General features: G+C 52.1%; 11 protein-coding genes across 11 annotated transcripts; 3 read left to right on the top strand and 8 right to left on the bottom strand.

The window, feature by feature from the left end:
• Positions 1 to 264: 264 nt before the first annotated feature.
• On the bottom strand, positions 265 to 530 carry VTN49DRAFT_5263 (uncharacterized protein; the record flags this gene model as incomplete). The annotated part of the gene is made up of 2 exons (XM_069413301.1): positions 265 to 360; positions 423 to 530. 2 exons carry the CDS (start codon positions 528 to 530, stop codon positions 265 to 267), a joined length of 204 nt encoding a protein of 67 aa, XP_069267182.1.
• A 372-nt stretch (positions 531 to 902) lies between these two features.
• On the top strand, positions 903 to 1,667 carry VTN49DRAFT_5264 (mitochondrial 54S ribosomal protein bL27m; the record flags this gene model as incomplete). Its single annotated transcript, XM_069413302.1, has 1 exon — positions 903 to 1,667. The coding sequence occupies one exon, from the start codon at positions 903 to 905 to the stop codon at positions 1,665 to 1,667; it is 765 nt and encodes a 254-aa protein (XP_069267183.1).
• A 217-nt stretch (positions 1,668 to 1,884) lies between these two features.
• VTN49DRAFT_5265 (uncharacterized protein) lies at positions 1,885 to 6,261 on the bottom strand (the record flags this gene model as incomplete). Its single annotated transcript, XM_069413303.1, has 2 exons — positions 1,885 to 6,102; positions 6,196 to 6,261. 2 exons carry the CDS (start codon positions 6,259 to 6,261, stop codon positions 1,885 to 1,887), a joined length of 4,284 nt encoding a protein of 1,427 aa, XP_069267184.1.
• Positions 6,262 to 6,661: 400 nt separating this feature from the next.
• VTN49DRAFT_5266 (uncharacterized protein) lies at positions 6,662 to 8,032 on the bottom strand (the record flags this gene model as incomplete). The annotated part of the gene is made up of 1 exon (XM_069413304.1): positions 6,662 to 8,032. The coding sequence occupies one exon, from the start codon at positions 8,030 to 8,032 to the stop codon at positions 6,662 to 6,664; it is 1,371 nt and encodes a 456-aa protein (XP_069267185.1).
• Positions 8,033 to 8,618: 586 nt separating this feature from the next.
• VTN49DRAFT_5267 (uncharacterized protein) lies at positions 8,619 to 9,027 on the top strand (the record flags this gene model as incomplete). Its single annotated transcript, XM_069413305.1, has 3 exons — positions 8,619 to 8,821; positions 8,891 to 8,943; positions 9,005 to 9,027. The coding sequence occupies 3 exons, from the start codon at positions 8,619 to 8,621 to the stop codon at positions 9,025 to 9,027; spliced, it is 279 nt and encodes a 92-aa protein (XP_069267186.1).
• A 289-nt stretch (positions 9,028 to 9,316) lies between these two features.
• On the bottom strand, positions 9,317 to 10,650 carry VTN49DRAFT_5268 (uncharacterized protein; the record flags this gene model as incomplete). Its single annotated transcript, XM_069413306.1, has 2 exons — positions 9,317 to 9,838; positions 9,895 to 10,650. The coding sequence occupies 2 exons, from the start codon at positions 10,648 to 10,650 to the stop codon at positions 9,317 to 9,319; spliced, it is 1,278 nt and encodes a 425-aa protein (XP_069267187.1).
• Positions 10,651 to 10,976: 326 nt separating this feature from the next.
• VTN49DRAFT_5269 (uncharacterized protein) lies at positions 10,977 to 12,524 on the bottom strand (the record flags this gene model as incomplete). Its single annotated transcript, XM_069413307.1, has 1 exon — positions 10,977 to 12,524. One exon carries the CDS (start codon positions 12,522 to 12,524, stop codon positions 10,977 to 10,979), a length of 1,548 nt encoding a protein of 515 aa, XP_069267188.1.
• Positions 12,525 to 13,310: 786 nt separating this feature from the next.
• Positions 13,311 to 15,396, bottom strand: VTN49DRAFT_5270 (uncharacterized protein; the record flags this gene model as incomplete). Its single annotated transcript, XM_069413309.1, has 10 exons — positions 13,311 to 13,329; positions 13,387 to 13,584; positions 13,656 to 13,749; positions 13,807 to 14,047; positions 14,104 to 14,192; positions 14,250 to 14,467; positions 14,519 to 14,785; positions 14,840 to 14,870; positions 14,924 to 15,071; positions 15,148 to 15,396. The coding sequence occupies 10 exons, from the start codon at positions 15,394 to 15,396 to the stop codon at positions 13,311 to 13,313; spliced, it is 1,554 nt and encodes a 517-aa protein (XP_069267189.1).
• A 1,632-nt stretch (positions 15,397 to 17,028) lies between these two features.
• VTN49DRAFT_5271 (uncharacterized protein) lies at positions 17,029 to 17,856 on the top strand (the record flags this gene model as incomplete). The annotated part of the gene is made up of 1 exon (XM_069413310.1): positions 17,029 to 17,856. One exon carries the CDS (start codon positions 17,029 to 17,031, stop codon positions 17,854 to 17,856), a length of 828 nt encoding a protein of 275 aa, XP_069267190.1.
• Positions 17,857 to 17,993: 137 nt separating this feature from the next.
• Positions 17,994 to 20,065, bottom strand: VTN49DRAFT_5272 (uncharacterized protein; the record flags this gene model as incomplete). The annotated part of the gene is made up of 3 exons (XM_069413311.1): positions 17,994 to 19,386; positions 19,448 to 19,583; positions 19,642 to 20,065. The coding sequence occupies 3 exons, from the start codon at positions 20,063 to 20,065 to the stop codon at positions 17,994 to 17,996; spliced, it is 1,953 nt and encodes a 650-aa protein (XP_069267191.1).
• Positions 20,066 to 20,534: 469 nt separating this feature from the next.
• VTN49DRAFT_5273 (uncharacterized protein) lies at positions 20,535 to 22,414 on the bottom strand (the record flags this gene model as incomplete). The annotated part of the gene is made up of 4 exons (XM_069413312.1): positions 20,535 to 20,598; positions 20,674 to 21,839; positions 21,894 to 22,225; positions 22,297 to 22,414. 4 exons carry the CDS (start codon positions 22,412 to 22,414, stop codon positions 20,535 to 20,537), a joined length of 1,680 nt encoding a protein of 559 aa, XP_069267192.1.
• Positions 22,415 to 22,608: the final 194 nt, after the last annotated feature.

Consider the following 22,608-nt stretch of genomic DNA (forward strand, 5'->3'; position numbering starts at 1 on the left):
AATTGTTATCGCGGCGGTGCTTTGATACTCCGTGCCACTATGTCATGCTGACTGATCTCAGCAACTCTCTACTGGAGTCCACAATGAATTTCCCTTGGAACCCTCTACACTATTGACTTCTCTAATACTCTAATTCCGATAAGCGCGTTGTCTTCATCAACAAAAATCATATGAGACCTTTTCTTGCCAACTCAATCTTCCTAGCGGCCTCCCCGGGCTTAAATCCTCCCTTGGACACGCAGATTGCGCTTCCCTCCCCAAGCTCTACCTTGTCTTCAACGCTCGGATGCGGGCATGGACAGTGATTCGGAACATCGACGCAAGCGAGGGTTCCAGGACACAGATATCGTGGGCAATTAGCTAGAAGTGATCACAGTCAGCGAAACAACTCCCCAGTTCTCATGTCTAATGGCACATCCTACCCTCTTTCCATTGCTGCTGGTACCATGAACTGTCACTTGCTGCCTCCTGCTGGCCACCCGCATGGCCGCCTCCGAACACATGCTCGAAGAAGCTCCCGAATTGAGCATGGGCGGAGGCGATGAATAAAAACAGTAGCGCCCAAAGGGCGATCACAGACCTTGAGAGCATTTCGCTCCGTACGGACCAAATTCGGCGGTGTATAAATATCTTGCCGCCTTACCTCGAGCGTTCCTGTCAGATAATATTGACCCTGGAACACTCAGGAATTGCAAGCTGTCCTCGCCGTTACGCCCATGACGCCAGTTGCCGCGCTTGTAATTTAATCACGTGATTGCATTCCGCTGACTAAACGCTTCCGCCAATCAAAGCGCTGGAAAGCAAAATCGACAAAACCATCGCGATCAGCAGCTCTGCAAGTCTCTCCGAAAAGTTGTTGCTTCCGACCATCGAAGGGCACTCGCCCGCATTGAACTCCGGCAATGCTACAACAAAACCTACGAGCATCCCTTGGGGTGCTCGAGCGAGCCGTCCGCTCGCCATTCCAATTCACCGCAGCATCTCAAGCGACCAACAACGGTCTGTCGTCGTCACCACTTCTATCTCGCTTCCTCCTCCCATCCTTGACCTCGACACTCTCCACAACACCAATTCAAGTCCGACACGCATCCCACGCCTCCCAAGGCGCCGCCAACAAGAAAGCGCGCGACCCGGCCGGCAAACGTCTCGGCGCGAAGAAGCTCGGCGAGGAGTACGTTGTGCCCGGCAACATCATCTACCGCCAACGGGGCACGAAATGGTGGCCCGGCGAGAACTGCGCCATGGGCCGTGACCACACCATCTACGCCACGGAGGCCGGATACGTGAAATACTACGTCGATCCGGAGCGTCATCCGGACCGGAAGTATATCGGCGTCTGCTTTGAGCGCGACGGGACACTGCCAACGCCGCGCAATGCCCCGACCAAGCGTCGTTTGAACCTCATCGCTGTGCCGCGCGATTTCGCGGCGGAGGAGGCCGCGGCTAAGGCCCAGGAGCCGCCGGATCCGTCCAACCTGCCTCTTCGTCCTGGTTACATGTACCGCGAGGCCAATTGGCAGATTGGCCGTGCTGCCGAGTATGCGGGTGTTAAGGCGAAGGAGTTTGACCGTAGCAATCGCTGGCTGGCTTGGAGACAGCGCAAAGCTCGCGCCGAGCGCGAGGCCCAAATGAAGAGCATCCGTGGCAAGAAGAAGAAGGCGAAATAAATGTTTCGTGGGATGGATTTTGGAGAAAAGGAACGGAATACCCAGTCATTGAAATTGTACATGTACCATTAGACACTATTCCGGCTTGTGTTTCTATGTGAATCATAACGTCTCGATACTCATGCAACTTGGACGCAAAATTAACGTTGATTACCCTCATGGCAGTAACATCCCATTCCTGACTCCAGTGATACCGGGTATATCCTTCAAAAAGAAATCATGCTTCTTCGTACATACGTCCCAAAATTAGACTCTGGCAGATGATTTCATTCGTCACAATCTTCACTTTCTTTCCACCCCCCGCGCTGAACGCTGTGTCAGGCGCCTCCGACACCGCCCGCTTTCGCTTGCGGCCGTACGACGCCTGCCGTCCAGTTGTTTTCTCGGTTGCTCGTCCCGCGAGCATTGCCTGCACAGCGCCTTCCTCATGTTCATTGACATACACCCAGTCCCATACAGGCTCACCGTCAGGACCGACCTCTTCAAGAGCAGCCTTGGCCGATTTGATGTCGAGAACCCGCTCGACACGTGTGGCACCAAGCGCGTATGTCAAGAAGTTGTATGCTTTTCTTCGTTCCTCAACGTTATCACGTCCCATCACGACTAACACCGACTGTCCATCCAGAAGCTTTGATCGCTGAGAGACCATGTCAACGAATCGCGCCTTATCCGCTTCAATGGGCGGTAATGTCCTTGACCTGATCGCTCCATAGAGATACTTGGACTCTCCGGCTGGCAACAGATATGACTGCCAGTCAACGATGCGGTTCTGGCGAACACAATCCTCGACCCAGCGCCCGGACAAACATGGCACATTGAGAGCCAATGCCTGCATGTATTTCACCCTCCGAGAGTGTTTATCCGCAATCAGGCAGGCGAAACCGAGATACTGAGCGTCCCCAGCAATACGAAAATGGACTGGTTCAGGGGCCGATTGCTGGCTCAATCGCTCGCCAGGTTTGCCCAAGGAGACAGATGGCACATTCGAGGGGAACTCGAACAGCTCCTCGAAGCCGTCTGCGAGAATCGTCCCTCCATTTTCTGAGATAAGTTTTGTTATGCGATATTTGACGTCGTCTTGGTTCACAAAGGACACTGCAAAAACCATCCCCGCAAACAGCCCTGTGTGCTTAAGGTAAAAGCTGCGAGATCGCCGAGAATCCGGTGTTCCCGTTGTCAGGATATGACGCTGCGGCGTCCGTGTCCGATTTGCCGCCAGATCATGCTCCACATCCGGTGTGAAAGAACGGTCATTCAGCCTTTTCCAGAGGCTGGTGTCAAAGTAAATGTTTTCCAAGGGTGCTTCGAAGGCCTGGGACGGCTGGGATTGATCATCCCTGGAAAGATTCTTGCGAGGGTCCTCTGCTAATATCACCGTCGCATATCCATAGACGTCGGTCACAACATTCCCTCCTGCCCCGTCTGGGTTGGAAAGAACATCCGCATCGACTCTATTGGCAAACCCTCGGACAACAAAAGGGCCTTTGCGACGATTGTTCACCCTCAATTTGACCAAATCGCCAATGCGCAGCTCCAGTCTCTTCACGAAGCCCGGAGCAACGGCAACAGGTCGGTCGCCGTCCACGAATTCGATATTATAGCGTAGTTCTCCATTGGCTGTGACACATCCTACAAACAAGCCGGGGTAATAACCACGGTCTTTTCCAATCCAATGAGCCAGAATTCTATTTGGGGCCCTGACGGTTTCTTGAGAGACTTCCGTCGGAACCTCAGCTGGCGCTTGATTATTAGCTTCGGTTTCCTCTGCCACTCTAGAGTCGTGTCTATGAGCCACGATTTCAGCTCGTACTTCTTGCTGCGCAGTGTCGCCTTGTACACCTTCTGACGGCGTTACCGACGGCTGGGAATCATGGGCAACAAGCTGCAACGGCACGTCTTTTCCATGTGTAGTGATTTCATCGGGATCTGCTTCAGGTCGGTGTTTTTCTGTCTGTGCTGTAGGTTTCCGTGCTGCCGACCTCGACACTTGCGGAGAACCTTCTACTTGCCAGAGACTTTCTCCTCTCCGAACAGACTTTGCTCGATGACGACGGACAACTTTGGGTTGAAATTCCGCATCATCTTGATGTGTGCTAGTAGAGCTCTGGTTGTTCCCATCAGGTTGCTCAGTTGGCACTGGAGGAGGAACTTCCGAATTCCTAAGCCTGGAAGTTTGAGGGGGTGATGACCCTCGGTTGTTATTCATGCGTATCCTTTTAAGAGGCGATGGCGAACCCTGTCCAATCATGCGTCGAAACTCGTGATCCTCTTTCGACAAAATATCAAATGTCTCGTCCCAATTGCTTGTGTTGACCTGTGGCGATTTCTCTAGGAGGATATCTGACATGGTCTTGATAGACTTCCCACTGGGGCTAGAGAACATTTTCTGGCGGCGTGTCGTGCGCGAGCCCATAGACCGAGTAGGAGTCATCCTAGTCTCCGACGATAGGAAGTCCTCTTGAGCCCAAACTTTCTTGTGGCGGGGCGTAGGCAAGTCGACTTCCTCCTGAACTGCCTGCGGACGACTTCCAGCTATGGCAGCAGAAACTTCGGACTCCAAGCGGGTCGGACTGGACCCAGGTATGCTAGTTTCTGGAACGGCAACATCCTGCTGCTTGCTTATGGGTGTATTGGCTATGCGTGACGGGATTGATGACTGCCGTGCAGCCTCATCGGAGGCGCGCTGAACACTCAGCGGCAATGCCGGAGCGTTGTCCGCACTCGATATTTCTCCAGAAAAAGGGATTCTCTGAGTACTAGTTTTCTCCTCCTCATGGAATGCAGGTTGTTTTGCTTGGGATGATTGTGTGCGTCCATTGGAAAGCGGTGACGACGGAATCTTCTCAACATCCGACCCTTGCGATCCGAGTGCTCGTCTCTGAGATGACTGTAAGCGTCTTCTTTCATCAATATTCCTGCTATTAGGGGAGGGTTGTGAGTCCCGGACGATCACATCGTGATCTGATTTGGCATTCGAACTGTGGTCCAACCCCGCTCTCCGGTTGTGCGCCGGAGGAGTTTGTGGCAGAGCGTCGTCAACGGGATGCTCTAGGACTTGCGAAAGTCGTTCATGGGCAATGATCATTGTGCTCATCTTGGGGTTGGTAAAGCTGTCGTGGTTCTCCTTGTCTTCTTCCGACGGCGGGAATGTGCGTTGTGGCTGACTAGTGACAACGAGGGTCTCTTCTTCGCGCTCCGTCTCTTCCTCGCTACAATTATCGTTGATCGGGACTGTCGAGCCCTCAGTTTCCTCAGATACGGGCGGTGTAGATGTTCCATTGAAACCCTCCTTCCCGGAATGGTCGCCTTTCGAGGATGACAAGAATGGAGGGCGCCTCCTTCCATTCTTGCTCGGATTAGGGCTCGCTCTTGCCGAAATACTAGCCAAGGCCTGATGCGTTTCTTCATCGATCTTCCTCTGCCGATTGCGACGCTCGATGAGGCTGGATGGCTTATTGAACTCTTCGTCGAATTGGTCCGAGCTGGGGTCTTGTGCAGAGCGTACTCGACGTTCCTGTAGTGCCCGTTCCCGCTTACATTGCGATTCTTCCATGGTAATATAATCTAATGGCTCAGTCAGGCCACGTCGCAGGTTTGACCGGGGTGTACGGGTCGGTGATGAGCGTAAGCGACTCCCTAACGGATGGTGCTGGATAGGAATATTCGGAGATGGACGATCCGTCAGAATGTCAGATTGAGGCCCGTCCGGGAGTGGCGACGATGGAGCTTGCGTTGCCTTGAAAACTTGACTCAGAGCCATCAATCCACCACTGGATCCTAGGTTGGGGGCTATAGGACACTTGGGCATAGATGGCGTTATCAACGGATCATTGTAGACATCCTGTGATTTCTTTGCCGTGGCTGGAGTTTTTGCTATAAAGCGCTGCGATTCTGGGAATTTGGTGACTTGGAAATTTGATGGGGATGACTCGTCGACTTTGGAGTTTGCGTCTTCAGCGTCGCCAGGAATGTAGTTTGGATCAGATTTATCATCAGAAAAGTCAGCCACAAGATTGATATGTCCAGCGTCCCCCTCATGCAATGTCCTCAACGTTGTGGGTTCATCGGTTTCAGTGTCGGCAGGCAGGCCATTCTCCAGCACGGATTCGTGTTGTTTGATGAGACTGTCGAAAATCGACTGTGAGACGGGCTGCGTATCACCCGATCCTGCAGAGACCATCCTCGCGCTTCCATAAGATGAGGCAAAAGAGGACCTTGCGGAACTAGGTATCCTCCCATCTTTTCTCTGAGACGAACGAGGTTGAGAAAAGTTTGCACTCCGCCCATCACGCCTTTCTCGAAATTTTCCGGTGGCATGATCATCGTGTGCTTCACCGCTACCATCATGTGGTGGGGATTGGTGGTTGATCACTCCAGATTCTGACGAACGGGCCTCGCTCATGGGGGCATAATCCGGTTGTGAGGCGTCATCATCCTGTGAAATAACACCATCAGCACAGTTCAACGCGCACAAATAATAAAACCATCAGAAAAAAGGTGAAGTTGAAAAAAAGAAAACTAGCCATACCCCAATCCCCAATGCAAAACGACGCAGCTTCGAGATATCCAAACTGTCCTCTGGTAGCGACTCCATGTCGAGAGATTTCGGTCTATTTCCCTCCAGCCAGATAATTAATCCATAGCCAAATGCTCGTCAACGAGACGAAATTAAAGGGTAGGCTATGATATGAGCAGTTGTATTGACATTCCACAGCCCCCGTGGGAGGATATAGACCCTGTCCAAACACCACTCATTGCCTAATGCTGATAGGCAAATGCAAAACCAAGACACGAAACGCGTGAAACACGTGACCACGCGTTGACGCGAAGTCAATTACACTTCCATAAAAGGAAATTTTGTGTTACGATTTTACGACAGTTGACGTTCAAGAAAAAGAAGGTCAAATTGCTTTTAGATATGATTGATTCTAACGTAGCCTTGTAGCATGCTCGTCAATCGTAAAATACAGTACAGCAGGTGGCCCTGCACCTTGTCAATCTCGAGTACGGTTTGGCACCCATCGCCTAATGATCATCTCCCGAACTCTATACCTGCGGAGTAAGGCACCAATATCATCCAAATCGGCGACCGCCGACGGTGGTGGAATGTCGACAAAACACAAGACCAGCGTCTTCCTGACTTGCGCCTGCACCCGGTTAACCCCGTGAAGCCACCACCAGCTGCGAGACTGCTTTCGTGCAACGGAGTTCCTCCGTTCCCCGGTTGAGGTCCAATATTCATGTTCGTAGGATGGGAAGATGACAACAGCGAACTCGGCATGCGCGAATACTGGCCCGCGATAATACAGTAAATAATCCACGCCAAACTTGACGCCTGAGCGAACAACCCAGCCTAGAGAACGGAAGTGGTGATAGACCACGTACGACACCAGAAATGGATTGTCCGAGTCGACGGTCGTACGCTCACTCTGGGGCGGAAAGCTCGAATGCTGACAAAATAACCTCAAGAGACGGTTCGCTGATATGATGGACCCGTTCGGCCCATCGAAAACACGGACTACACCTAGTCCATATACCAGAAACAAAGTTTCCTCATTGGACAGTTGTAGATGTTCCCGATTGACAAGCGATTCTTGGGATACGTCTGTCAAAGGCATCTCCGAGGTTTGCGGATCGATTCCCGTTTCTGTCGTGGATTCGATCTGCTTTTCCTCAACAACTGGGGAGAAACGAACCGACTTGGCTGAGCTTTCTGAAGATTTTTCGTCCGGAGTACGGTTTACGTCCTGTGTGAGATCATCACGGATTGGGGTGTCGGGAGACGTTCCATCGTTAACCACAACATCGTTGAGCGACCCATTCACATCATTGTCTGATGTTGAGGTAAGATTTTTGATGTCGACAGCAATGCCTCTGGCAGCTGCCTCTTCTTTCAATCTTTGGGCCACAGCTTCTCTCTCTTTTCTGGCTCTCTCCAGCTTCCATTCTCGCCTCTCCATACGACGCTTTCCTGTGACTTCCTCACTTGTGCTAACTCCAGTTAGGCCTCGCCGCTTTTTCTCCCGTTCCAGCCAAGTAGGTTCGCTTCGGCTCAGGCTACCCTTGCCGAAAAACCCCATCTCCCACAAGGCACGTACTGCTTTCTCATCTGTCACATGGACTGACGACGTGGCCAAATCAAAGTAGGCAGAGTAGATTTCTTGACGAGGAGGGAATATTATGCATCTGAGGTACGAATAAAGAAAACTGATTACAGATAACGGGTTATGGGGTATCAAAGGAGGCAGCTCTTGCACAGTCACAGGAAGAGGGAATCGATGTATGTGTCTGTAGTTTGGCTTTTGCAGCCGGGTGTTTTGCTTTGCCTCGCTCGGAGCAAGCGTAGCAGAGGCGGAAGCATTCATTGTCGTGGACATCAATACAAAACGACTTCATGTGTACATTGCGAGGTGATCTCTAGCAGGTACCTGATTACCTAGTCAGCCCAGGCTCGAAGCCAACACCACAATGATAAATAGATGATGCGATATAATTTTCTCAGATACCGTTGTAGTCTTTTTTGTCAATGCCAACATCGACAGACAGCGATCAAGCTGTAAGTCTAGACATTGTAGGATATCATCATCGAGGGGCTTGCGGGGTTTGTGCAGAGAAAACTTACCATAGACGGGAGAAGGAGCTACTTTATTCTGATAAGCATCTACTCTGTTCGATCATGAACATGTCGACAAGCGCAGGTTCGAGACAGACATGGCTGTCACCTGTGAATTAAGCCAAATAAAGTTGGAGCAGATGGCAAGCAGAAATTTGATGGTGAGTCGCGAGAGTGATTAGTCATACCTCATTTCTGACCAATCAGAATTCTTCAAGAGCTTCGAGTTGGACTCTAATTCTAAATGTTCGATATCCAAAAAATTCTTTGATCAACTCCGCAGTCAAGTCGCAAAGAAAGGAAGAAGTCGTTTCGGTCTTCTCATCTAAGTCGCCAAGATGCATCTTATGGTAAGTGAAATATGGAAGCCGCAAATCGTCATTTTTCCATCTTCAATCGGAAGTCTGACTGTGTTGATTTCTTCTCAGTACATTCTAGACGAGAACGGCAAGCGTATCTATACGCTGAAGAAGGTCCTAAATGGCCAGGTCACCAAGTCGGCGCACCCGGCCCGATTCTCTCCGGATGACAAGTACTCGAGGTACGGCCCGTCCTCGAACAAAGTGGAAGATAGGACGCGATGTCGCTGACATATGGTCCGGAATAACAGACACCGAATTACCCTCAAGAAGCGTTATGGACTCCTTCTCACTCAACAAGCCAGTACGTCTCATCGCTCTCATGTCTGTTCAAAAATCTTTCTCTAACGCGTTTTGCACATCAGACAAGGAGGCGGCCAAGCTGTGATTTCAACCAACTTCAGAAATTGAACCGTTAGGTTGACTGGTACTTGGTTTGGCGAATGGAGTTTGTGTTCTATGTCTTGCATTGGGTTTGCGATTTACGGGCATCATAATGGTCATTCCTCGAATGTCATAAATTCAATATTCGACAGTCACTCGCCGCAGACTGCACCATTTCCCAGTTTCTAGACGCTTTTTTTTTTCCGTAGCTAGGAGCTAGGTGCGGACAAGATACCCGACGCATCTATATACCGAAACGCCAAACCTCCAAAATGCAAAAGAAGAGAATATAATCATCGTCGCTTGCGTGCGTTGATATTCCGGCCAGCTCCAACCCTGACGCGGCCACCCGCACGATGTCGTTCTCCTGTTAGAATACCAGGGAGGAAGTCATCATCCATGAGATCCCGCTCCTGCTTTTGCTGTCGGCGTTGCTCAGCCACAGCACGGACATATTCTTTCTGATCCTCGGCGAGGATGAGGTCTTTGCCCCATCCACCCTTTCCTCCACCTTGGCCAACCCATTTCCCGCTGGCCGTCCCATGGACCGGCTTAGGGATGCTGTATCGGTTTCCTCGGTTGTTCCACTGCATGTTCTTCTTAAGGTGCAGCTTGAATTGACCGTTGGCATCCGTGGTGCACGTGACCCGGGTCAACGAATCTTTTCCGCACTTCGGACAGAACTGTCGATTGAGGTCTTTGGTCGTGGTAAAGCAAGCGTGGCATCGCTTGATGAAAGTCTTCAAATGGCGGATCCGCTGTAGTGTTGTCGGAGAAAGCAGGTTGAGGTTCATTTGCAGAAGGACATTTTGGCACTGTATAAATTCTAGATTAGTATGATTCCCACTGCCATCAGAGTTCAGCTACCCACCGCAAAGTCCGTGGTCATAGTTGCAACCTGCATGATCGCCGGCTCTGGAACTGCTGCAGCCGTACCGGCTTCATCCAAAGCTTGCCGCTTCTTGATGTTTGAAGGCGTTATCCACTCCCCCTCGCCATCAGTGTCGGCCCCGTCTTCTTCATCCTCATTATCGTCCGGCTTCACCTCTTCCGTTTGAGTCTTCTCGGCTGCTTCTTGTGTCACCACATCTTGTTCAACAATATCCTTCTCGTCCTTTTCGGCAGCGTCCTCGATATTCGTCTTTTCCAGCGATTCCGCAACTTGGTCAACAGAATCGGCAGTAGTATTCTGCTCTTTGTCGTCCTCCTTCTTGTCTTCCTTCTTCTCAGCATCCTCTTTCCCCGGAGGCTTTCCGTTTAGCCTCTTCTGACCAGGAACACTCCTCAACCTCCAATCCCCTCCATTCCGTTCGCATTCAATCTCATATGCAAGCGCCAATACTTCCAGATCAACCTTGCTGAGTACTGCACGGTCTCCTGTTTTGCGGGCAAATTCGCTGATCACTGCAATACTCTTCGCAGACGGCGTCCTTTGCTTGACAAAAGGGAGGTACAACGTCTCAACTCGGGATCGCGCATCGGGATCTCGGATTTCGCTGATTACGGAGGGGGTCGTGACCAGTTCCTCGGCCCGAGCGAGTAAAGTGTCTAGCGGTGGCACATTCTTCAAGATCGGGCCAGCATCGAGCACAATAGTGTGCACCGATTTCTGCGAATTCTCGGCCATGGCTTCAGGGCTGATCCTGTTGACGTGCGCTGTCTGTCTTTACTAATGGCCGAATTTTCGTTTTTCGGCGGAGTCTGCGCGGGTCTGTGTGCTTATCTTATCTTATCGCTTGGGTTATCTAAATACACCATCCCACTTTCGGAATGTGATATGGCCAAGATAACGTATCACGCGGGAGAGTTGTCCATGTAATTTGACATCATTCATTCTGATTACTCAAGTGTCATATGGTGAGAAAAACATGGACTGGATTGAATGTTAATATATTAGCCCGCTATCGCATCGATATAGGGAACAAACATACTTGCTCCCAGTCTATATGACAGTTAAGAATCCAATGTGCGGAATGCTTTATCAACTTCCTCAAAATGATCCAAAAATCCCTTGAAGAGCTTCACACCAAGACCAGGATCCAGACTGCCAGTCGTCGCCCTGATGCTGTGCATGCTCAACTGAGGGATACCCGCGTCCACAGTGCGAATACCAAGTTGGGCGCTGGTCATCGGTCCGATCGTTCCACCGGAGCGGCTGTCATTGCGGATATGGAAGACCTGTAGCGTTGATCCGCAGCGGTTGGCTACTTCCTGCAGAATGGAGGTACTGGTGCCGTCGGTGGCCATGTGACCGTTCGAGTCCGCAGAGATTGCGACGCCAACATTCAGACGTGGCGCGTGATTCTCGAGATAAGCATTGAGGAAGTTGGGGTTGACGGCGTGAATGACGTCGGAGGAAACAAGGAAGCTGTTTGCGATAGTCTGAGACACAAGGTTGGGGCCATAGGAGACGTCAGAATTGGTCGCCGCAAAGGCTTCAACGATCCTCTCAATGACGCTGCTGAGGTACGTTGATCGGGCACCCTGACGCAGCAGACTGCCGATCTCCTCGGCGTCGAACATGCCAACCATCTTGATCAGGCCTGGCGACGTTGATTCGGGAGAGGCCAGAAGTGCCTCATGTGCGGCATAGCAGCACAGTTTGTCGTCGATTCTTCCGGCGAAGATCAAGTCCTTGTCTAATCCACCCACCTGCGCTGGTTGACTGTCGAAAAGTTCCAGCTCCCAATTGATGATCTGGGCGGGGTCAGAAATCCCCAGCTCCTTCGAGATGACTTCCACAAGCTTCGGAGGCTGTGTATCCACAAACATGGTCGGTTTCGATGCCGCCGGCTCCGGTTCAGAGGTTCCAAAAAGGTCAGAATTGTCCACTCCTACAATAGGAACCATTTGAGTTTCCTTGTTGAACGGTCCACTCGCAGCCGACCCGAAGTGCGGAGCGAGTGTCGGAATGCGCGCAATCGGCCAGCCCAACTTTACCAGCTTCGTGGTCACAACACCCGTCGAGGGATCCTTGATAAACACACGGCCACCGATGCCAAGATCCCGATCCCACCAGGTGCTACTCAGCGCACCGGCGTACGGAGCGACACCCAGTTGCCGATAACCGGCCTTGGAAGGCAACTTCGCCACGGGCTTGAGTTTCGCAGTCACGGCGTCAACATGGCCGCCGATAATCGCAATCCCATTCCCGCTCTTGTACTCCTTTCCGACATGGAATGAAATGAGCGAGCTGCCATTGCGGGTCAGGTAGTATTTGCCGCCGCGCTCGAGTTTCGAGGTCCACGTGTCGCGCTCCGAAAGTCGTTTGTAGCCGCGGGCCTCGAGTTGCTTACTGAACCAGTCAATGGCATGATAAGTCGTGGGGTTGTTGCTGATGAACTCAATGAAAGGCTGCGTATATGCTTCGGGGGAGAAGCCCGAGCTTGACACTTCGCCTGCCTGTCGGGGAGCCATTATCGGTGTCGCTTGGGGCTGGGGTTCCGAGAGATTCATGCTGGAGATCGACGACTGGAGTTCCGACACCCGTAGTCTAGTCATCGTAGTCCAAAAATCAATAGTGGCTCGTTCCGAGAAGAGAAAGAGGCTGGTAGATTCGAAAGAGCGCAGGTTTATTGGATGTCAGATGGGAGAATGCGTGGTCAAGTTGGTCGTCGATCCGAGTCTTGATTGCGCGATAGGCTAACCCTAGCCTCCTACTCGTCGTACATTGCTGAACCTAGGTTACCGGGGTTACCCTGCATAATGCATGCCGGTAACTGACTAAGCCTAATCAGTTACTGTCCTAACCTGACTAGGTTAAGTGAACCTCAAAACGATCCAACATGAACCAATGAGAGAAAGCGGCTGGACACGGACTGATCTCCGATCCACTTGCAAAGGTTCATTCAGCTTGCCATCCTACACAGGCAATAGTAGTTATATACCGTACATGCATGCTAATGATGAATATGTGCATCGTCACAAGCCCATCACTGGCATGGAGGAAATTGTGAAATGCTTCCTGCACTTCCCACGCATAGCTAAGGACCATTCCGAAGAGGATGGAAACAGGATCATCAAGTACTTGACCATCAAGTGATATTGGACCTGCCGTTCTGGAAGATGATGAGCGTCATCTATGTACAATAGACTGTTTCGAGAACAGCCATTTGAGTTTATGTTTCAATGTCTGTACAGGTAGTGGTATTTCATGTGCTATATACGAAGTCGTATGTCTCGTAACAACGAAGAAATCAAAACACTGCCCATCTGCCGACTCGGATGGTTGAACGGCTCGGGGGTCTCGTTACCTCTCCAGCCCTAATCCCGAGTCACAGCAGTGGTTTAGTAGATATACCGGAAGCTAAGCACACGTTAGCAACAATATCTTCAAATGGAACAGGGGCTGTGAAAATCATACTTGAGGTTCTCCCGGTCCGTGAGATCCAAGAAGGCTGTGGCGTCCAGATCCCGACCTTCCAGACCACCCTCCATCTGCGACTGGATCTTGTCGCGCTTCTTGTTCTCCCATCGGAGAAGCAAGCCGAGTGTGGCGATGAGGCAGGCTTCAATCAAATGCGAGACAATCATGGACCAAATACCAAGCTCGTAGTATGGCCTTTACCAAATTCTGTCAGCATCTGCCCCAGGGAAAGAGCTAATAGTCGGGTGGGTGTGTTCAGTGCTTACGCCTGTTCCGAGAGGTAGAAGAAAGGTCCCACGATGTTCCCGGTGCAGTATCCCAAGAAGAGGACTGCGTTCGTAACAACTTTCTTCGTATGGCCTAAGAGTGCTTTGTTAGGACCTGACCACTCTCTGTCCTCGGGGCAGGACAACGAACCAGCAGTGTTTGCAATCTGCATACTGAGGACCAAGACGAAGGCCGCATTGTATGGCCCCGTCAGGTAGTAGCACATCAGCCGACCGACCTGCTGGTCTTGGGGAACGAACCGCAGGCCAAAAGCACCGGCGATGTTAGGGCACAGGAACAGCAAAATGAACAAGCATCGACGGTTCTTGAAGCGGTCGTTCAAATACACGCAGACCAGGATAGAAATGGCGATGAGAACGCCGTAAGGGATCTGAGATATATTAGAACAGCCAGAATCATCGGAGAATGAGACGCTTGAAAGCCCACCTGCATCAGCGTCGTGACGAGAGTGGAGAATCCAAAACCCTTGATGATGATGGTGCCAAAATTGGAGATACCACCATTGGGGATGTTGCCTGGGGTTGGTCAGCAAATTGACAGCGATTCTATACCTCGGAGACAAGGTCACGTACAAACACAACCAAGAATGAAAAAGAAATAAAGCTTGTAGTCCTTGAAAGCTTCCAGGACCTGGTATGGCTTGAGATGCTTATTTTCAACTCCGGTCTGGTTGTCACGCAGTCGCCTCACTGCAATTCGGCGTTCCCTCATGCTGAGACCCTTGGCAGTGACGGGCGAATCAGGCAGGAAGATAATCATGACGATACCCCAGGCCGAGCAAAGGGCACCACTGTTGCGGTCAGCATTGATCTATCGGGCCATGATGGCTTACTCCTCTTACATCACCAGGAACTCGTATTTCCACGATGGCAACGCTCCACGAATGTGACCGATACCATACCCGAGAAGTCCACCAAGGGCAATGCCGAATCCGTTGGCCGTATACCACAAACCGATCCGGACTGGTTGTTCGCGTCGCGTGTACCACATACTAGTGATCAGCATGAACGCCGGGTCAGCGCACGCCTCGGCAGCACCGCTGAGGACGCGGAGCACGGCCAGGGTGGCGAAGCTATTGCAAGCCGCTTGAAGCATCAAGAAGACGCCCCTGTTACATAGCGTCAATTTCGTCCGGGTCAGAAACTCTGCAGCCGGTACTCACCACAAGAAGATGTTGAAGCCGAGATACTTTCCTGCAAATAGTTAATATCGCATATACCCAAGGACGATGTTGACGAGGCCGCACCGATGGGAAACCGCTGCAACATGAAATTGGTTGGGAACGCCCAGGCAAGGAAACCAAAGTAGAACAAGCTACTCAGCCAGTTATACTTGGTGCCCTCAAGGTTGAGATCCTCCCGAATGCCAAAGATGGCAGCATAGCTAAGGGTCGTCTATGAATAAGCTCTGTCAGAATGCATTCGATTTGCCCTTTGACTTATCACTCATTCGGATGGCTTTTCGTCATACCTTGTCGATGTAGAAGAAAGCATAGCAGACCGCTAGGTAGGGCAAAATCATGAAATCAATCTTCCAGAGAACCCGGCGTTCCTCCTTTGGATCGATGGGTTCATCGTCCATGCCCGTCTCGGCGAAGAGGGTCATCGCGGTATCGCCATCTTTTGTGTTGGCCCTCCATTTTTCCGTGATAGTCGAGTGTTCGACATGGGCCGTTGCATTGTCGATGCTGTCTGAACCAGGAGATGGCGAGTGCCCCATTGTGACGACAGTGATGGCAATATGGTATCAATGCAAATGTCCTACAATGGGAAATGCGACAAAACGACGGCGCCAGATCTCAAGGGAGGAACTCCGAGTTCATTTAAAAGCGATCACTCATTACATACACTACCACTAATAGCATATCCGTGCCCATCCAGCTCCATTGGAGCTAGGCCTAATCAGACACGGAGATGGATCCGTGGACTGGAGAAAGCTCCAATATCTGCGGGGTATTCTTTACGAGTCATGGACGGGAAGCCATCAATCGCGCACAGATGTTCATGAAAGTGAGCGGCTCATCGCCAGTAGCGCGAGCATGCTCGAGGATTCTCCTATCGGCCGACTGCTCAATGAAGGTGTGGCTTGTGATCGGCCCAACTCCGATAATTCTTCAACAAACAGAACCGCTCGGATAACCCCCACGGAATGTTTGTGCTTTGCTGTGGCCAAGCATCTGCCCAGCGTCGCTTTAAGCTTTGCGGCAACGAACTTGTGGAATGCGGAGAAGCGTCAGAAGACTGGAAAGGTCCGGGGTTGCTGACCCCGGAATCTTCCAATGACGACGTTAGGGCCACTGGAACGCCACTCCGGGGGGCTTCTTAGTGTGGGAGAATCGTGGGGGTTGTTGTAAGCTGCCTACCTACCTAGGTTAAGATGAACGAAGGCATCCACATGCCTTGCTTGGTCGGCATTCTAAAGAACTTTCGGAATTATGTTGACCTGCATCGAGAATTACTTACTCCCACGTTCGCAGAACATTCGGATTGAACTTTCTCCTGCTGTACGGATCTGGGCCATTTTGGAGTCGAAGATGTAGGGCCGCTGGAGTCTACGCAATTAGGGTTTGGAGGTTTCGCGGTCGTATAAGAAATGCCATTTTACATTAAGCCTATGTCCTACAGCTGTCCATCTGGAGTCCAGTCGCTGCTGTCCAAAAACCCACGTTCCATTTGGCAAGAACAAAGCCTCAACATCCGATTGTCTTAGGTACATGCGAAGTCTACACTGGCCTTGGTAAGGCTTGAACTTTCTGTTAGCAGCAAATATATATATATTTCCCTTGCCTAAGCTGATAATATAACACAGCCGTGGCAAACTCAGGAATGAGTGACAACAGGCGGAAAGCACTCTAAAAACATGTCAATCGAAAAACGAGAGAACACAGACAACAACACGGATATATGCTGCAAATTTGCCGATGCTAAACAATGCAGATACAATGTAGCCCCATCGGGGTTGATTCCGAGGAGACAGGTTGCTCGTTTCGCTTGGGCTTAGCGTGCAAGGTCAAATCACCATCGGGTCGCAGTTCAGCAATTGAGTCTGGGACCTCGGTTAGCACAAACCAAGCCCTAACAAACTTCGATGCCCGTCATTCGAGGGCGAGTGCTTGTCCAGACTAAAGAATCGTGAATGCGCGGAATCCAACCTAAGCTCCACCTAGTCTTACTGATAAGTGGAGAATCAGGCGGGTGTGGTGTGCTGAGATCATCAGACAATCCAGATAATCTAGAAAGCGGGTGACAGCTAAACGGCTGTTCGAACCGAACCTTCGATTGTCACTTTACGCAGCCAGGAAGCTTAGCCAGAAAAGAAATAACCGACTTTCAAGCAAAACCCAGCAGCAGCATGCCCACCAAGATTCCCCAGCAATCCGACTTTCCATCCCACATCACAACCATCATCCATTACCCCTCCACCGCAACCGCCTCATCCCACCCACCGAGCAACGTCCTCATACTCCTACATGGCCTCGGCGACACAGCAGCCCGGTTCGCGTCCTTCGGCCGCGCATTGAATCTTCCCGAGACTGTATGTGTGACAGTCCAAGCGCCAAACCCGCTCCCTCTCGGAATCACCGATGGCGATGCGTTCCACTGGGGGGATGACCTGGCCTTCGATTCGGACGGGTCACTTGCCATGGATGCTGGTGGGACTAACAATACCGATGGTCAGCGCGGGAAGGGGTTCGACAAGGCCACGAAGCTCTTGACCCGCGACGTGATTCTCGACACACTTGTCGAGCGCTGTGGGTATCGTCTACGCGAAATAATGATCTTGGGTTTTGGCCAGGGCGGGATGGCTGCGTTGGTGGCTGCACGAGAGTTGGCTAGAGTGACCTCCGCCTCCTCTGCTGGTAATGGTGATGATCGTTCCCTTGCCGGCATTGTCTCTTTCGGAGCTCCGTACCCGCTTTCTGGCAGCGTGGTTGGCATGGATAAAAATCAAACGCCTGTATTGCTCCTCGCCGGTCGAGATGATGGCCAGTCTGCTGTTACCGACTCGGCTGTTCGCAGAACGAAGGAAGTCTACGAGTTCGTGGAGTTGCATCGTTGGCCCAGACGGGGCGATGGCATGCCCCGGAACCGGGAGGAGATGCTGCCCGTGATGCAGTTCTTTGCACGTCGGTTACGTAGTCGGCAGGGTGTGCCGGAAGGCAGTATCGAGCTGACCTGAATCATCTCATTCATTTATAAAGCGAAAAGTACAATATGTAAGGAAGGAGTTCTTTTTTTCTATGGGAAATACATGCATAATATACAAGGAGGGAGAAATAACTTGCCCGCTAACCCTTGTTCGAGCGAATAGCAGGTTCAACCTTGCTTGAGGTCTTCCAATGCGTTTCTCCCCCGGGCAACCAACTCTCGAACACGCGCTTCGGAGCCATCTTCCACCCGCTGTTCGGCGCTCCGCTGCAGCAGGTCGCGGAGATAATTCTCCGTGTCGATCAGCGCAGAACGCCCGGTTTCACGGACCTCAGTCTCCCAGGCTCTTCGCGCGGATTCCCATTTGGTTTGTTGTCTGCGCAGGGAATAGATCAATCCCACAGCCGCTGCCGTGCATGCCTCGTACAGTCCCGTAGATGCAGACGTGTAGAGCAGCGCCGATAGTGCCGACGTTAGGCCAGTGGTAGAAGCGCTGAAGAGGACCAGCTCTTGCGCGATCGCTTGCAGAGAGGGGACAGTCCTGTCGTTCAGGTCCTGTCGACTTGCCTGGATCCGCATCGGCCAGGGATGGTCTGCCGATGATCCCTCCTCCGAATCCCGGCTTTCTGCCGTCGATGCCGGTTCGGTAGTAAATTCCTGTGAGTTGGGATAAGGAGCCCGTCCCCGGAGACCCGCCTGGGTCACACGCCCGGCCGTCCAGATCATCTCTTTCTCAGCCTGTGGCAAGTACCGCGTCTGCAGCAGCTCCGAGGATATCATTCCCACATCATCAACTCGCCAAAACAGCTTCCACCATGCCAGACCCCGCCATCGCTTGCTCGCAAATCCCTCATCTAGTGAATTACGTAGTTCCGTATGCGCTCGCTCTGCCCAAGTTGACAAGGTGTTCTCCAAGTCTTGGATCTCCTCAGGCGACATGGCGCGCGCTTTCTGCTCCTTTGCGCGTGCCGCGTCGGCAGCTGCCGTTTGCGCCTCCACAACGTTCAACAATGCTCGAATCAGCTTATGGAGGTCCGGCGACAGGCCACCATTCTTCTTTTCGGTTGTTGCTAGATAGTCTATGAGGGGCTGCACGCCGCTTCTTGACCATCCGCGTTCATATTCCGACGCGAATTGAACCGACTCGCGGAACTTTGCCAGCGCCTGCTCCGCCAGTTTTGTGTCTACAAAGGAAACACGCGAGTCTTTGACCTCCTCGCCCGCTTCGAGTTCGATTGCCCCGTAGAGAGACCCCTCGGTCGCAGATTGGTCAGCCCGCGAAACCAATTCGCTAAATCTGAGTAGACCCCTTATACCAGTCCCACAGACAACAGTCCGATGAACTGGGTATCGGATGGAATTGAGTCGACCCGTGTCGGACGTAGGGATCATGATCGTTGGAACAAGAAGCGAATCCTCGGTGACGGGCACACCGGAGGGCTCGAGTCCTGCTCCCAGCGAGCTCACTATGATTTCAATGTTGCCCTTTTTCAGTAGCGTCGAGGGAACCGTTAATGTAGGAAGCAAGCTATTCTCCACGATGCCGGACTCTTCGCCGTATCTGCAGGTTCGAGTACATCAGTCTGCAATTCCTCAGATCCAAGATCCAAATCCTAGCTCACCGTATCAACAATCCCGGCGTCCCTTGCGCACCATAGGATTCGAGCCAATCCTCCCACGGTTCGCGTGAGCCCAATGGATCCGCAAGCAACACGCGGACGAGTCGTAGAGTAGCGGCGACATCATCAAGGCCCAGAACTGATCAAACAGCAAGTCAGACACAAAACACCACCGAGCAAGAACCATATTCCCATACCAGCAACGCGAATGACGGGTACCTCCGACTCCAGCCCTCGCAGCGCAAGCTGGAGCCGACTCAGGTTAATCCTTTCTGGCACTGCATCGCCGAGCTCACTTAACGTGGCATACAGCGGGCGGAGTCGAGGCGGGACGTTTAACAGCGACGATGATGCGGTTGCTAGAGTCGCCGAGGATACAGCGGTTAAATGATAGGCGCCATGACGGTCAGTTAAGCTGGCGGTGGTTCTTTTTCGAGTGAAGAGACCATTACGCGTGCTCGGATTGCGCGTGCGGATCGAGGTCGAAAGGGTCCGGCGGCATTGAGCGCAGCAGGGAGGGAGAAAGGAATTGACGCCCTTTCTGGAGACTCTTTCTTCCAATGGGCCGTCTCCGAGACGTGCAAGGCCCTTGGAAATTGTGGGCTTGATTCGGGGAGGCATTGGTGGTGGTCAAATTGAATTGACGTTCTAAGGCGGCGGCTTTTTCGCGGTTAGTCTTAAAGCGTCGAAAATCAGGCCCAATCATAGGCTCAGTCTCCTCCATGCTTGAGTGAACGAAACACTACGCAGGAAAGATTCAAATTCATAGCAAAGGCAATCGATGGAAACAACACAACACGGCTTGACCAATATATACAGTCTCCATATCTAGACACATATAGATGCAATAAAAGATTCTGCGAGAAACAGACTAAACAGGTGCTACCATAGCGGAGTTCGTCAACTCATTACAAATTCTCGCCGTCCGTAGAGACAGTTTGGAAGCTCAGACCAAAATTTCCCTCCGACCGTAAACAAGTTGCAAATCCAAATTAGTTTTCCGAGCTGGTTGCCCATTCGCAGTGGAATAAACATTATCTAGTTCCACAGTTGTATATCATCTCGAGCAGAGCTTACGCCAGAGAGGACGTTACTGAGTCGAGCCATCTCGATTGGAGGCGGAGTCCTTTCGTCGACGGTTCGAGCTTCCAGACCTGCGCCATCGGCCTTCATTAGCATTCGGGCCATACCGCGCGTCTCAGGAGCGGGTTTGCAATCCCCAAACTCACATGCTGATCCGCCGGGCCACCGTCGCCAATGCCGTATCGTTCTCCGCCTCTTGTTGTGCTCGCTCCAACGCGGCACGCCGCTCCTCCTCGCTCTTGCGGGCTACTTCTTCCGACGTCGGCGGAAGTCGCTCGTTCTGCAGGTCGACTTTGCGCGCATCCTCAAAGTTGTGGATGGCCTGCTTGATGCCTTCGGCACCCAACATGAGAGTTCCGGCCGGGAGACGGCCACCTGTGGCTGTCTTGAGCTCCGTGACTCGCTCCGATTCCTCACGCAGGACTTGGAAGACACGCGAGAGACGGCCAATGGCCAGGATCTTGTTCTTGATGGCGCGCCTCTTGAACTCCATCGCCTCCTGATCGGCGGTGGAAGGCGGCGATGATGGCGCAGTTTCAGACGTCGTCGACGGCGTGTCTTCCTCGAGCTCTTCCTTGGAGCAGGTATTGAGGATTGCGATAAGCATGTCAGTGATCTTCTCTCCGACGAATGGAAGCGACCACGTGAACACGTCCATGAAGTTGGGGAGCCAGTACGGGTGCGGCGTGCAGTTGAATTGTCGGATGTTCATGACGTTGTTCTCATACTTCAAGACGGCCGCTTTATTGTTGTAGACGTCGAGGTAGTTTGGCGCACTGAAGATGGTCATGACGCTAGGGAAACCAGTGGTCCGTGTCTTGCGGTACATGCGGTACCCCGCGTCCTGGGCCTCGTGAGCCCGTATGATAGATAGGAGGTTATTCTTCTCAAGGAATGCGCAGGCGGCAGCGTAAGAGAAGAAATATGAGCAGCCGCGGACGTTGTTATGAACGAAGAACTCTCCCGTCTTCTCCTGGCCAAAGTCTTCCAAAGGATCTGCCCACAGAATATCGCACATGAGACCATGTGTTGGGGGCTCTCTGAAGCGGTCAATCGCCTTGATATCCTCTAGGGTATGCAGCTCCGGACTGAGACCACCGTGAATGCAGAGGAACTGTTTGTTCATGACTGCGGCAAGCGGAAGGGCACAGAAAGACTCCATGCAGGCTTCATATACTCGCTCGGTGTACTTGTGCTTGCACTCGAGCTTAAAGGTAAAGTAGTCCGTCAAGTGACGGCACTCGTGGTTGCCCCGAAGCAGCCACAGGGAGTTTGGATACCAGATCTTAAGAGCCCACAGATACAAAACGCACTGAATTGCAGTTAGCCCAGCGATGCCCCGAAGCGGCCCAACGAATTATCTCACCTCGATGCTGAAATACCCTCGATCAACGTAGTCACCTAAGAAAAGATAGCGAGTCTCTGCGGGGTCGCCACCGACTTCGAACAGCTTCATCAAATCGTAGTATTGCCCGTGAACATCACCGCAGACGGTGATGGGTGCATCCATCTCGAGCAGGTTGGGTTCCTGCCGGAGGATCTCTGTGCCAGTGTTGATGATCCATAGCGCCTGCTCCTCCGTCAATCGGCCCTCGCGGTAGAAGTGTTGCTTGAGGAATTGCAGGTTCGGCTTGCTGGGATCCTCGGGGGACCAGAATAGGTCATCGCCTGGGATAATCAACGCCGGCGCTTGCACATCTGCATTTACACTTGTCAGTTTATGCGTCCGAGCCGCGAAAGGACGAGGGGGTGGGGTTGATCAAACCGACCTTTGCAGACTCTCTCCAAGGTCGACACCTGGGTGCCATCCTCCATCGTATGCAAAGTGAAGTCGATGTCCGGCACTGGTTTTTTGTGCGTTACCGCACGTGCCATTTTGGGATCCATGGTGGTCGTTTGTCCCTGAAGGCGACTGAATGCCCACTGCGGAGTCGAGAGCGTAAAAGAACAGAGGAACTCGACGGATAACGAGGGGCGGGCAACCCGATTAAGGTTGGTGTTGACGGTGAACGAGACGAGGAGGAATCACAATCAATCCCAAGCTCAACAACCGCACCGAGGCGGTTTTGCACATGAACGCG

This window comes from Thermomyces lanuginosus, assembly GCF_041956635.1.
Source record: "Thermomyces lanuginosus strain ATCC 200065 unplaced genomic scaffold VTN49scaffold_32, whole genome shotgun sequence".
NCBI lineage: Eukaryota > Fungi > Ascomycota > Eurotiomycetes > Eurotiales > Trichocomaceae > Thermomyces > Thermomyces lanuginosus.